This window comes from Polyodon spathula, chromosome 18 (assembly GCF_017654505.1).
Source record: "Polyodon spathula isolate WHYD16114869_AA chromosome 18, ASM1765450v1, whole genome shotgun sequence".
NCBI classification, from domain to species: domain Eukaryota; kingdom Metazoa; phylum Chordata; class Actinopteri; order Acipenseriformes; family Polyodontidae; genus Polyodon; species Polyodon spathula.
In genome coordinates, this window is record NC_054551.1 from 27,586,857 (window position 1) to 27,599,917 (window position 13,061).

The window sequence follows — 13,061 nt, forward strand, 5'->3', positions numbered from 1 at the left end:
AAGGCTTGCAGCACAATAAAAAAAACAAACATGGTTTTAAAATTAATAAAAGCAATAAGTGTCATCTTTATTAACACATATTATATTTATTGTTCACCCTGAAAAAGTGTACATTGTTAAGCATGGACAATCGATGAAAAATTAACCAGCAACGAATCTTAATTGCAAAACAAACGCATGAAATACTGTGTTCATACAAAAAATAAGTTTGTACTGTTGGCCCACAAAAACTCAAAAAAGGTTCAAACTGTTTAAAGATTAACAATAAAATCAATACAAGTACCAGTTTTATCACAAAATCAAAGCAAAAGTGACTAATTTGTTTTTATAATGTGTACATTGATAAATAAGAACTCTGAAAAAGGAACAAAATACAAATATTCATTGTAAGATTAAAATGCACAAAATACTATTAATACAAAAAAACACGTACAAATACACTAAAAGGCAACCCTGTTAATATCAGAAAAGAAGTTTAGATTTTATTTTCAGTACGCTCAAAAAAGCTTCACAATAAGTTAAATTCAGTTTTCTTATCATTCATCTTGAGCTTCAGGGTCTCTTCATCGCTGTTGAACAACAAATTGGTAAGCTCGTCTTACAGCCATGTGTGTATTGGCTGAAACACTCAGTATGACATGCATTGTATTATTATTCATAACCTAACTTTTAAAAGAGACCCGGTGTCAATTTACCAGATTTCCCAGAAGACCTGGCGCTTATTAGAGACCCAACGAGTATTGGAGACCGGCAGTTATTTGAAGTTTTACGGTATTCAAACACCTTGACAGTCTGATAAGAAATATGCATTGATTTACATCCACATTGGAAAGACCCACCCAAACACCTCCATCACAAAATGAAATGTTAATCCAAACACCTAGCGGGACACTTAATACAACCCTACCCTTAATTCTTATCCTGACCTATTATAACATTTCCACATTCAAACCCAAGAATGAACAAATTCATGTTTGACAGACTTCAATAAATATAATCCTTCTCTAACCGCTTGTCAAACCCAATTATAACTCTTACCTAATCCATTTTTAAAAGCCCATTTCTGTGTTATGAGAATGATCTCTGTCGACAGAATCTTTTATTGAGGAATGAACAAGGAGCAGGAAGGGACAGGCAGAGGCTACTACGGGTAAACATGCACTCACACCTACCATCTTACTTGTGTTTGTGGAATGATATAATGGGGGAAGAGAAAAATATGACATTAAATAAAGAAACCCAAAGGAAAGAAAAGCTAAGGAGTTGTCACTTTTGACAAGTTTCAACACAGAATCCCACTGCCGGTATTCTTGAGGCCTTATAAATCATTGAAAGACAAAAAATCTAATTTTTTTTTTCTTTCTTGCAGGACAATCATAACAGTTAACACAGCATAAAAGACACCCCCTGATTGATTAGCTGTCCTTCAGAGTAGCAAGGATTGGTTGAAGGGCACGCAATGATTTATAAATGACAGAAAGATAAACAACTTGTATTTACAAACTATAGCTGATGCCCATTTTAGGTATACACTGAGGGGCTGCCCCATGAGTATAGTTGTACAGTGGGAAAACCAAAGCCCTTCACAGAGAAACTTGGGTTTTAGGCAGTACCTAAACTGTTTCTCAAGAAGTGGCAATGACACATTACCATCTTCATCACTTCACACTCATGTGCTGAAAAAGCAAGATTTCTTTTTGGCCTTACCATTACAGCACGGTGGAAAATACTGCCCTTTGTGACAATGAAAGGCAAAAAGAGCGGATTGACAGCGTATAAGATACTCTTATGTGAGGGAAGTATGTAAAAGGTTGCTCCATTTGTAAAATATTGTTACCTTGCTTTTCATGTCATTGCCTCCAACACAATGGCTTTTCAGTAAAGCTTTTATAGAAATTGAAAAAAGGCATAGTCTAGGTTAAGTAATCTCAGGTTGAACAACAACTCCACCTGCTTAGCACGTGATTGACATGCTGACTTCAAATCCTTTAGCAAGCTGAAATTATACAATTATTTTGTGTAAAACTGCCAGGAATATAGCCAGAAGTGAAGATCACATCCACTTTCTTCATAATTTCAGCTGCGGTATTCAACTGAGCAGTGCCAAGGGTGAGTTGCTATAGTAACACGTCAAACCTCAGAGAAAAGATTATGTACAAAACAAAAGTCGAAAATCTTGTGAAGAGAAACTTTAAGAAGATATTTCATAATAACACTGTTGATGCTGGTTGTGCAGGATTCAGATATGCAAATGAGAAGGGGGAAATGGTTGCATTTGAAAGGAGGGAGCACTTTGGCAATTCCATTGTTCGTTGCTTCAGACAGCTCAAAACTTATCTTAAGCTTAAACTGCACTGCCAAATGTGCAATACCTTTTGTTCAGAAATTGAGTTATTGTATAAGTGTGCTTGGTTTGCCAAATATGAACACCTCCACATAAGAACAAATACAGACACAATCTTCACTATAGTTTTTGGCATTTTTACTTTTACAATTTCCACATTTCACTTTTTATTATTTGGAATCAATGCACGATTAGTACATTTAAAAAAAAAAAAGTATATAAATTAATAACAAAGACATTGAATGTTATCTTGTCCTTTGTAACCACTGTAAGACACTGTCTTACTTCAAATTAAAGAAGGTTACTTCTGACCTGAATCACAAAAACTTTTCTTTAAGGTCAGTTGAACAGGGGATTCGTGATTTCAACGAAACCACAAACTAAAAAAGTGACTAACTACCTTCTTAATTTGATAATTTAGGTAGATATAGCTCATTGACTTAATTCTGATCAAGTAAAAGAAGGGGTAACCCTTGATAAGGTGTTCCATTTGTTGGCAATTTGGGGTCCACGTACATTTAATAACAAAGCAAGACATTACAATTTACATTCCTTGGACCTGCATTCAAAGCACAGTGAGGAATAGTACTGAAAGGTAGAGGCACAACAACAGGTATTACAGGGTCATTATGTACAGAAATAACCAAACCTTCCCTTCATTCTTTGTTCACCTGCAACATAAAGACTACTGAAACACAACATTCAATACTATCAAAATGTTCTGTAAAAAAAAAAAAAAAACTCTTCTTTTTTCCTTTTTGTCGAACATTCAAAAGAATAATCTTGAAGTAAAAAAAAGTAAGTTTTGTACTTTTGGACTGACAGGTGTATCCTGCTTTTTCAGAATGAATGCTGTGCTTCATAAACAACATCAAACCAAACTCCCATCTGCTCTTCTGAAATAAAGACTTTCATTGATGAGCAGCAAGGCAATCTTAACCTATTTCCTTCCACCTGTGATGATTAACCTTAAAAAGGAGCATGCATGCTCGAAATTTTGCCTCGTATAAATGTATACACAACTGAAAATAATGATGTGCCATTAAACATGTACAATAAGACTTTGTCTTTAGGGGCATGGCAGACCACCCAGAGTCCAAAGCTAACTGCACAACTGGGTTAGCTCCTGATCAAATGTGTTTGGCAGTTTGGAGCTAAAGGCCTGAAGAGAGTCTCGAATTCTAACCACCTCACTAGTGGAGAGCTTGAGCCTATGCCGCAGCAGACAGGAGAAGAGATCCAGGCGCTGTGGGTTATGTGGGGACAGCCTATTGACCCGCTCTCGCATCTCCAACAGCAGGAAGAAAGCTGAGTCCTGAGATCCCTGAGTGTAGGGATAGTCCAGTTGCATGATCAAATCTCTGATCCCTTCTGGGTCAAAGTGCATGCTATAACCAAACACCTTGATGCTGTTTATCTTCATGTAGCCCATGTCATCTGAACCATTTCCAGGGTCTAAAGGCTCATAAAAGAGAGTTTCATTGCTGCTAGGATCATCTGACCTGATCCGGCTCCTCAAGTAGATGTGGACAGTTTCAAAGAAGGACCTCCACTTGGTGCCCATCATTAAGGTCCAGTTGTAACACTGAAGTCCGTCGTCCAATTTAGTTCTTTCCCAGTCTGGGAAATCCTGTTGGCTTACAGGCATGAACCAACTTTCAGAGTGACTTCCCCCAAAGGGGTTTACATAGATTGCAGGCACTGGCTCCAGGGTGTTGTTTTTGGTGGAACAGATCTGAAAGGAGATACCCATTAGCATGTGGATGAGGTTGGACTTGTTCTTGTTGCTCTTTAGGGTGAGAAGCATGCGCTTGCGCCAGGCCGGGTTGAACCAGCTGCCTAGGCGGATGTCGTTGCTGATGTAAATGGCGTGCACTTCCACCCTGCTGTCCAGATGCTGCAGGAGATACTTCAACTCTGCGTCTGGCACGGCTGAGTCAAAGTTGATATAGTGATCCAGAGAGTCAGCAACTTTGGGCTTGCAGGCACCATGAAGCAGCAGGTAGCCTGGGTTGCAGCTGGCGCAGCGGGTGAGATTGTCAGGGGCACAGGAGGAGCAAGCTGCTGCGTCCGCCACCATGCACGGGACTGTCCCCTGGCAGGCTGTCTGATCAAAGGGGCAGGTACAGCCATGGACCTCTTCAGAAAAGATTCCTGGAGTGTTGTGCTCATTGCAGTATAAGAGGGACTGGGCACGGTTCAGCCAAAAACTCAAAGGTCTGTAGGAAACAGAAAAAAAACCCAAAAGCTTAGTACAACCTAAGAAGATGTTTTCTTATCTCATTAAATTATAACAGATTCAGTGTAACATTAACTGATTTGTATCTTAAGGGATTTAGATTCCTCTTTTCAACAGTTTGGTTGTTTTTGTTTTTCTCCTAAACTTACTAAACTTAAATTTCATGCCAGCTGTAGCCATTAGTAAAAAACTATTAAGAACCGCTAGGTGACACAAAGGTTGTTTTCCTTTCTTGTTTTTGCTTTCTTAGGAGAGCTTCAGGTACGGGTAAAATATATTCTGTTGGCTTGGTCATTAAAGATGATGGCCCCTTAACATGCAACAAATGCAACAAACAAAAAAAACCTTATGATAGTTTCCACCATGTTCAATAAAAAGCAGCCTTTTCTGTCTGTCACATAAAAGACATGTAAAACAAGGAGTAGGGCTCAAGGGATTAATAATCAGCGAAACGTTTACAAATAAATAGTTTCCTCTGTCTCGACTCCCATCCCCCAACAGTCTAATTTTAACTACACCAGTACTCATACAAAATACAAATTAAAACCTGTTTAAAACAAAGGTGCCAGATACTGTTTACCTTTCCCTGGGGAGGCTAATCCTTGGCAGTTTTGGGCAGCGTTTGCTCAACGTGAAAAGTTTGCGGACAATCTTTTGTGCTTTCCAGAGAAGCAGCCTGCTGCTGGCTTCCAGTTGTCCATAACGTTGCTGGAGATTGGTGTCTGCCCTCCAGAACTGGAATATGACTGATGTATTCAAAAAGCGATCAGTCGGCAGTCTCTTCAGGAAAACCTTGTATTCATCTGAGGAAAAAACAGAATCATATTTGGACATAATCAAAAAATAGCATATGTTCTGGAAAGCTCAGTTCTGGGGGGGGGGGATTGGGAATACCTGGTGCTGTGTAAGCAATTACAAGATTAAGTTCAAAATAAAACATGCACTGCTAGCTTTTTTCATTACAAGTCATCCCTAAAGGTGTACTGAAAATTTAGAGTTCACAACCCCTTTCAAGAAAAAGGAGATGTCCATTTGAACTTTAAATTATTATTCTTTGTCTATGACATGAATAGCCCAGTTGAGAAAGCTGAGAGAAAAATAGCACATTTGCTTCAGGTTTGATTTTCAAACTTACTGTAATAAGTCTCATTCTTTGGATAATTAGTATTTCCAATTGCCTTGTGTCATACAATTGACAGAGAATGAGGAGAAATATGAACAGAAGTATATTCATATTCAAAATGCAGACAGAATTTAAATGATAGCTTTGTGTTTGGTTTAAATGGACGCCATGTACTGAACCATACTGGGTATTCACGCTGTGCAGTGGTCCTTGTAAAATTGAGAGCCTGACTAAATTTGATGGGTATACAAGAAGACCTAGCACTGGATAAAGCAATTGAATAGAACCCTGATTAATTATGGGTGTGCCTAACTTGGGAGACCATTTTGTCTCTCACAGAATTTCAATTCACTATTAAATTTCTTTTAAAAATCCTGTTCTTTGTATAAGGCTCTAAGGGTTAAAAGCTACCGTATATGAATGACAGAGTACAGATAATCCAGGATAGAAATGCATACACTTAACTCAGGTACCAGTAGTGCCTGTAATTAGGCACCTGTCATGTTGTAATGAATGGTATCCATGGAAATATACAGCCAGAAATACACTTCTTAAATGGCAGTGGTGATCCCAGTGGTCAGTGAGCTTACTCCCACTGATATTATAGGTTAATTATCATTGAGTCGCATTGTGCCATTCTGTGCACAATAAGACTCAAAGCCAACACCTCTAGGCTCAGATCTCAGCCTAACTGTCAGAGCTTGAATAAATCTGGAACTTTTCATGAGGTGGTCAGTGAACTCTTCCACTGGAGTGCATGGCAAATCCAGCTGCTCATCAGAGCTGCCTGAAGTTGTTGTTTGTGGGACTGACATTGCCTCTATGGAAAAGAATAGACAGATGTCATGCATCATTTTAGATTAATGGCAAGATACTTCAGAACACTGGCTTACTGTACGTGTTTGTATAATAATATATGCACTGTATCAGGTTTGCATTTTGTAGCATCTCACCAGGTCTAATATCCTAAATACAAATAAAATGGTATTGTACAATTCTGGCCTGAGACACTTTCTAAGACCTTACCCTCAAAAACAGTTGGGTAGTATTCTGTATGCAACATACCTATACTAGTTTTGCAGTACTGTTGCATTGACTGCATTAAAAAGTTACCATGTTCATACTATCAAATGTCAAAACTCAAAACTGCAACATATTAAAAGGATATTTACATTTGGACCATAATAATTATATGTTATTTAAATAATCCACTGAGGCTTCCATTTATAATCATAAATCTTTAAATGATAGATTTTTTTGTTATACAAAACACAATAAATATGCACATATTTCAGATCTTAGTTTGATATTAAATGTAATCTATGAAGCAATGTTACCACAGAAATTGACAGAACTAGATTAATTACAGTAACTGCATAAACACCTCATACCTAAACTGTTAATTTAATTTAAATGTCAACTCTCTGCCTTTGTAATGATTAATAACTGTTAAAAATAGGCCATGTTCCATAATTATAATCATTCTAAACAACACTGTATGGGAATATCCCCTGAACCAAAGAAGAATTTTGCTGACAATACTGAAATAAATGCCTACTCAGGTTGGGAGATATTTGCATCCTGATTGGCTGATAGGCATTCGAAGCCTTTGAATTATTACAGTACAACCAACAGTTAAAAAAAGTCCCAGCAACTAAGACCTTTTACAAACAGATATTACTGCACTGAGTGTTTAAGAACGTTTTTTTTTTTTTTTTAAAGTTTGAATTGGCTGCCATTTCTTCCCCCCAATAAAAACAAAATAATAATACGATGTCAGACTTCCTCCATGTAAATTTGAACTTGTTTGTCCACAACAGTTTGGTAACGGAACCAAGTAATAATTAAAAAAAAAAAAAAAAAAAAAAAAAATGAAACTGTGAGTACTATAAGACACCGCTCTCAGTAATATGAGGAACATTGGTATACAAGGTGTTGGAAATTCCAATATGACAATTCAGAACCTAATTTTAGAAAATGCTGGATTGTAGGTGAACATTCTTGGAGAGTATAAAAGGGTTAGGCATAGGATGATTGCTGTCATTACCAATAAGTCAATATGGAAAAAAGTAAAGAGCTACCTGAAGACCTTAGGCAGAAAACGATTTATTGTAATAAAGCTTGAGAAGGATACAAGAAGATTTTCAAGCATTTGATCATCCCAATTTCAACTATTGTTTCTATTATCAAGAAGTACAAGACTCGTGGTACTGTCACAATGCTCCCTCGGTCTAGAAGAAAGAAGGTTCTTTCATCAGTAGAAAAATTGTGAGGAAGGTTAATATCAATCCAAGATTGACGGCCAAAGATATTTAAAGTGAATTAGCTGCAAGTCGGACTGGGGTTTCCATTTCTACCACAGGGCGAGTATTGCATGCTGAAGGTCTCAATGGTCGCAGGCCAAGGAAAAAACCACTCTTAGGAAAACACCACAAGAACAATCATTTAAAATTTGTAAAACAGCATTTCAATGATGGATATGAGTTCTGGTCAAAGGTTTTGTGTAGTGTTGAAAAAAAAAAAATCAAGCTATTTGGTCACGCTGGTACAACACAACAACGATCCAAAGCACACATCTTAATATACTTCAGAATGGTTAAAGAAGAATAAAATCAATGTTCTTGAATGGCCTAGTCAAAGTCCTGATCTAAATCTGATTGAGAATCTTTGGTATGAGTTGAAGAAGGCTGTGCACAAGAGAAGTCCTCTGAATTTGAATGAACTGGAACAATTTTGCATTGAAGAATGGTTAAAAATCACTAAAGAATCATGCCAAAAACTCATTGACAAATATCCTAATTGTTTAAAAGAGGTTATTGCTAAAGGTACCTCAACTAGCTATTAATTAAATTTTCCTTGTCAGGGTATGAATACTTTTGAATTAGCATTTTTGGAGTGTTGCAAAAATAATTAGACATATTTCTTGTTACTTTTTTTTTTTCCTTATCACAAAAGCTACAAAAGCTTTTTCTTATAATTATTTGTTTTCGAGAAATTTCTAGAAATTATACATTTCCATTGGGATATGTAAACTTTTGACTACAACTGTATATTCTTGGTGTAAAATATATTCCCTTTGTTAACTGTTTGCTGCAACCTCCTGAATTAATCTGAACTTCCATTCTCATGGTTGCCATTCGTAAGAGAAAATATTGTTTTTGTGCTTTTGCGTTTCTGGCTTCTGGCCATCAAAAACTAAACATGATCTTTAAAAAAAAAACGAAAACATCTTTTCCAGTTTTATCAACTTTGTCCCTCTCTCCTCTCCTGCCCTCCTCTGAAACATACATTGAACAAGCAGCAATAACCCTGTGAACTGCATGCCAGTGATAGAAATAAGAAAAATAAACAAACAAATACAACAGCATTTGTGGATTTTGAATTACCCAAGGAGAATTTCAGTTTACCCTGATCTTCAACATGTACAGTATATGCATTACAAGGGTATGTTGCAAATGTTTGGAATATTTAGCAACTTGTAGAAACTTTCATTTGCACTTTGTGGCTGGACTGAATTACTTAGTATTTCTACTCTGAAAAAAGAAAAAGCTTACTGTTAGACAATACGTAGTGTTGAATGCTTTATTCTTTTTTAATTTGGTTGCTAGTTTCCCATTTTCACACCTGAGAAGCAGTGCTCACAGTTTAGATGAGCTGGTGTGAGAAGTATTTTAAAGACTTCAGCCTCAGTTATCACCTGCTGTCTATCAATTTCCTACAAAGCGGAGGCTTATATGCCTATTTTCTCGGCTATAGGGGATTCAGTTTTTTTCCTCCGGTTTACCATTCAGCTTAAAGCCAGCAGGCCTTTTAGGCAAACAGCTGCCTAGCCTATGAGGGTTTTGAATCCACTTAAAGAATTCTGTATCTTCCTGTAATTGTCTCCCTCAGGAAAGGAGGGAGTTGTTTTTGTACGAGCCCACTGTCTCTATGTGGAAACGGGGAAGCTTACTGCCAGTAAAAATGCTCACAGTTAATTTATAGTTGCCTGTGACAGAGAGCGAATGAATCCTAGTCAGTAATCTCCATCCCGTTTTGGGAGGGTGCTGTATAACAGGATAAGTGTGCCCCGTACTGGATGGTTTGGCAGTTCATTCCAGGGAGAGTTGGAAGCCAACCATCCAGGAAGGGGGCCGAGTCACAATACCATAAGGTGATGTGTCAGTAATGGATTGTAGGATACGTGATTGGACTCGCTACCGAAGGGCGTGTCATGAAGCAATCGGTTCCTTTGTTATGGTTTTACGAAAGGACCAGGAGGAGTAAAAGCGAACTGTGAGTTTGTGCTGTATTCTGTCTGTCTCATAATTGTTACTTGTACCACTACTAGGCCAGCTCTACACCCGGGCAGCACTTCACCACTGTTCACCATTCACTGTACTTCACTACGTACACTAATAAGCACTCACTCTGGACTTGTGACTGTGTTTCGTGTGTTATTCGTGTTGCTTGTTTATTATTTCAGGACTGTACCCCTTGGTATAACCTCAGCTGTTTCATTGAACTTTGTGCCAATGCTTACACAGCTGTAGTCAAAAGTTTACATGCCCCAGTGGAAATGTATACTTTTTAGAAATTTCTTGAAAACAAAAAAATTTAGGAAAAATCTTTTGTAGCAAAAGTTTTGCTTTTGTGGACGAGGAAAAAAAGTTACAACATTTTTTTTTTTTTTTTTTGGCAAAACTCCAAAAATGCTAATTCAAAAGTATTCATACCCTTTGATGCTATGTGGTATTGTCTACAACAGTGTTCCCCACTAAAATATTGTGATGGGCCACATAAGTGACTGAAATGCAGGTTCGAATAGAATCAGGTGAGATCAATGCACATTGTTTGTTTACTCAATCAAGGTATGAGGATAAAAAGAAACAACTTCCTTTTGTAATTATTGTTTGATTAAGAAAGCAAATCGGCTCAAAATATGTTTAAAGGGACATCATGTGATCAAAAATAAAACCCGAAAACTAGAAGCCCTATTTATAAGCTACATGGTCCAAACAATTTTTCATAGCGCTTGTTTAAGATAAAGGACACCAGGTTGGAGGTTATTTAGAAAACTGCACTGCAGTGGTACAGCAATTTACACTGACCAGGAGTCTATTTCAAACTGTTCAGAAGCAGTGACAATTTGCTAATAGTCTGCACATCTTTTGAGTCCAGGACTGGGTCCCCACAGATTGCAATAAGGATGGATACATTACAGTTATTCAGTCAAGCAAGGCATTTAACAAATTACTAAAACATGTAAGAGTTTCTAAAACAAATAGTTTACAGCAATTTGGTCATCTGACTAAAAGGTATAGCCATTTGGTCAAAAGTAAATGTTCTGGAAAAGTCTAAATAATTGTGACTGATACATGACTACAGTAAATGTTCATCACAGAATCACTCAATACTTTGTTCAAAACTTGGCAACGCAACATAGCTTTAACATTGGGACTGAGGGGACAAAACGGTATACAGCTGTTGATATGAAGATTGATTCTGTATATTGCCAAAATATTGCCTTGGTTATTCATTGCAGATGACTTCACAACGATCCAAGATACACAGTTCTCTCATATAATCAAGGTTAGTGATTATATAATTGCTGTCAGCATCACAGAAGGCAACCCAGATGAGAGTCAGAAGGAAGGCAGGCCACACATTAGTATCGCCTAAGGGATCCACATAAATGAATAAACTGTGGTTTGCAAACCAGTGCAGTAGAGCCAATTATAGCTACAGGCAGTAAAACATTCTGCCTTCAGGGGTTATGGACTTGGTATTGCACCTCCACCGGTTTACAACACCACAAAGCTATTCTGATAATGCATGTTTATTACAGTGGACACAACAGTTATTTACATCACTGCTTTCTATATGGTAAATATAAAGCAGTGATATTGAATTTAGCAGCTAAGTTATTAAGATCACTCCCAGCAGAGAAACGATCAACATGTACAAGGACTCATATCAAAGTGATCTAGAAATGGTCTACCATGTACAAACCATTTGTGCTTTTATTTGTCTTATTTTCCATTTAACAATGACAGTCGCTCCACTTCACCTGTAAGGCAGAGATAATATTCAGATAACTTCTTGTGTGAAGTGCCCTATGGCAAAGCAGTGGCAATTATATTTGATGCCTCAGTGACAGTAAAGAAAAGCTTTCATCAAATCATGAATCTCTGCACTCGCAGTAGGATGTCAACCATTTTATGTTGCTTGGTCTAAAAAACATTAACAGCCATGAGCTATTAAAAAAGTGGCTTAGAAATTTGAGATGATTTCTGGAGTGAATTAGTAATTAAGAGGCTTTTCAGGATGTATTTTGTAGGTTTGGTATAAGCTTAAAAACACTAAAGCAATTAATCGAACAAACAAATACCACTAAACACAATAAACTGAAAAAAGATAATGATTTATGTTATAATAATAAACAAGTTTGAGAACAGTCTTCCACCTCCTCCCCCTCATCACCACCCACACACTACAACTGAGCAGTTTGTGTAACAAGGGACAAGAAACCTAACGTGCTATTGGCCCACTACAGCGAATACTACAGCTTGAACTATAAAGCAAAAAGTTAAGAGGTTGTCCTTCCTAAAAGGTAGATTGTATAACAAGGGTCAAGTCACCATCCACTGTGTTACTGCCCCTTCTAATGGGCACCTTGTGTAATAAAGGCCAGACACAGTCCCAACTGGCAGTATGAGCTGTGCAGTAAAAAACTGCCTCATTGCTGTTTCAGTTCCTGTCAGGGCAGGGAAGCTCAGAATGGAAAGATAACCAGCACACAGAAAATTGTTTTACTCCTAAACCCCATAGGGGTTCTCAACCACTAACTGTGTTATAATGGTCGGGTTCATAAACCACCAACATAATCAGGGTTCACATGTTAAAAGAAACATTGTTTTTGGGCCGAAATTGTAACTGTACCTGTTTATGTCGTATCTGCGATGTTGTATGCTGGTTTATCTAGTCACTGTATTGTACAGGCAGTTGTAAAAGTCATAGGTTAGCAGGCAATTTGTTCAAAGTATGAGGTGCTTTAAAAGCAAAACTGAGTTTAGTGTTCAGCAGGGGTGACTGTTGTATAACTGTGACAGAACTCTCAAAGACAGGTGGGGTGGTTGCTCATTTGTGGATGCTGAGCCTTCCTGAGGTTCCCACTGTAACAGGCACTGCCTAACAGCTGCTGTTTTGTAGTTTTTAATGTATTTATGGTATTCTTCTTTCACACTAAACTTTAAGTGCCAAGAGCTTTCATATTATTCATGTTGCTCATAAGCTGTTTGACTCAAAACAGGATCAAGTGGGAGATGCGGTCTCTAGATGTTAATAACTGTTTCACCCCAAAGAAGTGATCTCAC

The 13,061-nt window shown here is 37.5% G+C and overlaps 1 protein-coding gene across 1 annotated transcript in view; it reads right to left on the reverse strand.

Annotated features, from left to right (window-relative positions):
* Positions 1-468: 468 nt before the first annotated feature.
* The window catches only part of LOC121330490 (BMP/retinoic acid-inducible neural-specific protein 3-like), a 48,517-nt gene continuing 35,924 nt past the window's right edge, over positions 469-13,061 (reverse strand). The window contains exons 7-8 of the mRNA XM_041277041.1: positions 5,164-5,386; positions 469-4,563 (exon numbers count right to left, since the gene is read on the reverse strand). Coding sequence (XP_041132975.1) covers positions 3,447-4,563; positions 5,164-5,386 — 1,340 coding nt within the window. The 3' untranslated portion in view covers positions 469-3,446. The remainder of the gene's footprint in view (positions 4,564-5,163; positions 5,387-13,061) is intronic.